The following is a 1928-nucleotide window of genomic DNA, read 5'->3' on the forward strand; positions in this document are numbered from 1 at the left end:
GTATGTGATGGTAGGATGGTGGCATGTTTTGTGTTACTGTCAGATCGACACTCATTGTGTCCAAGCAAGATTAATAAGGGATGAAGTGTGGGCTGGGATGACCAACAGCTTTGAAGCTTCAACCAACCTTCTTAATCCTGGGACCAAGGACAGTATAGAAGCCTTATGATTTAGTTACCAAACTACTAAACTTCTCTTTATGAGGATGAAGGCCTCTCAAGAGACAATTAACCTGGAGATTCACAAGATGTTCTAAGGCAAGCTGGTCTGAGCCAAAGAAGCCAGGAAGATGAGGGTGGGAACCCCACCCACCAGCAAGTATATATAAAAGCTCGGCAGCCTGAACTGACATTCACAATTCAGGAGCTAGCTTCAGCAAGTTACCCACAGCTCTCTGTCTGGCACCATGTCCTACAACTGCTCCACAAGGCACTGCTCTTCCAGGCCAATTGGAGGACGATGCACGGTCCCAGTGGCCCAAGTTGCCGTACCTTCTACCCATGATACCGACTGCCTGAGTGGCATCTACTTGCCCAGTTCCTTCCAAACTGGCTCCTGGCTCCTGGACCACTGTCAGGAGACTTGTTGTGAGCCCCCTGTTTGCCAGCCAAGCTGTTACCAGCAAACGTCCTGCGTCTCTAGACCGGGCCAGGTGACCTGCTCTCGACAAACGACCTGTGTCTCTAATCCTTGCTCAACTACCTGCAGGCAGCCACTTACTTTCATCTCTAGTGGCTGTCAGCCTCTGGGCAGCATCTCTACTGTGTGCCAACCAGTGGGAGGAGTCTCCACTGTCTGCCAACCAGCCTGCGGGGTCTCCAGGACGTACCAGCAGTCCTGTGTGTCCAGCTGCCGAAGAATTTGCTAGGTGTGTAGGAACCAGCGAGCGAACCAAGACTCCATGACCTGCCAGCTATGTTTCCAGGATCTTCCAACATGCTGCCTGTACCTGAAGAACTCTTCATTGCTGACCCCTGTTCTGACTGCCTGATTGCTAGCTGCTAGCCCTGAATAAGCTACCTTTGGCAATCTAAGATTTTTCTGGCCAGCACCAATCATGTATGCCTCTGGATGTTCCCAGAAACTTTACCACCAACGCCTCAGTCTCTGATGGTTTTGGCTTGTTTTGGCTTTGCTGCTTTGTCTCCTGGCTCCTGCTTTTGTGCCTCTGGAAAAGGGAACGTGTCTCACTCTGTATTTCTCAATAAAGCTGCATTGTGGCATTGCAAATGTATGTCTCCATAGAGTTCTTTATTTGCGAGGGTTTTTGCTGTCTATGAATCATCCTTTGGTGATCAGGGTCTGATTTTCTTCTCTGGGTTCAGTCATTGTGTTTCATGACAAGCAAGGGATTACCTTATACTATACTTGGTTAGAGAGTCTTTGGACATGTAGTGAAGTAGAGTGACTTGTCTTCTATATTTTCCCCAATTTTTATGGGCTTACAGAATAATATCCTTGTAGGAAAAAGAAAGTTACCTGGAAACCAAGTAGTTTGGGAAATGGTACAGCGAAGGGGGCTGCGGAGTCAGATAGAGCTCAGAGTCTTACTTCATCAGAAGGCCACAGTGGAAAACTTTGCAAAAGATCCCTCCATGATTAGACGGGATGGAGGGAGAAGGAGGAAGGATGGGGAAGTTGGTTTCCAGGCCCTGAGATTCATGGCATCTAAGGGGTGATCCCAGCTTTGTATTCCCTTCACTTGCTGCAGCAGATTGGTGGACCCCCAAACGTGCTCTGAGTAAATTAGGTCTCTGGAGATTTGACAGATCTTGGCAGTAGAGACTTAAACACAAGCTTCGAAAACGTGTTGGTTTATTTTAACACTTAGAGCTTTATTTAGTGCTTGCTCTGCACTGGAACCCACCCACTGATCAAATCAACCATCTGGACTGCTGGTCGACCTGCAAACTCCTTTTGCTGTTTTT

At 48.0% G+C, this 1928-nt stretch overlaps 1 protein-coding gene across 1 annotated transcript; it reads left to right on the forward strand.

The window, feature by feature from the left end:
- The first annotated feature begins 338 nt into the window (after nt 1–338).
- Nucleotides 339–1230, forward strand: LOC124234289 (keratin-associated protein 11-1-like). Its single transcript, XM_046651572.1, has one exon. The coding sequence runs from the start codon at nt 407–409 to the stop codon at nt 866–868; it is 462 nt and encodes a 153-aa protein (XP_046507528.1). The 5' UTR covers nt 339–406; the 3' UTR covers nt 869–1230.
- The last annotated feature ends 698 nt before the right edge of the window (nt 1231–1928 follow it).

The sequence above is a fragment of the Equus quagga genome, unplaced genomic scaffold (assembly GCF_021613505.1).
Source record: "Equus quagga isolate Etosha38 unplaced genomic scaffold, UCLA_HA_Equagga_1.0 73442_RagTag, whole genome shotgun sequence".
NCBI classification, from domain to species: domain Eukaryota; kingdom Metazoa; phylum Chordata; class Mammalia; order Perissodactyla; family Equidae; genus Equus; species Equus quagga.

Coding starts and splice junctions, on each gene's coding strand:
- LOC124234289 (XM_046651572.1), top strand. CDS start 407: ATGTCCTACAACTGCTCCACAAGGCACTGCTCTTCCAGGCCAATTGGA.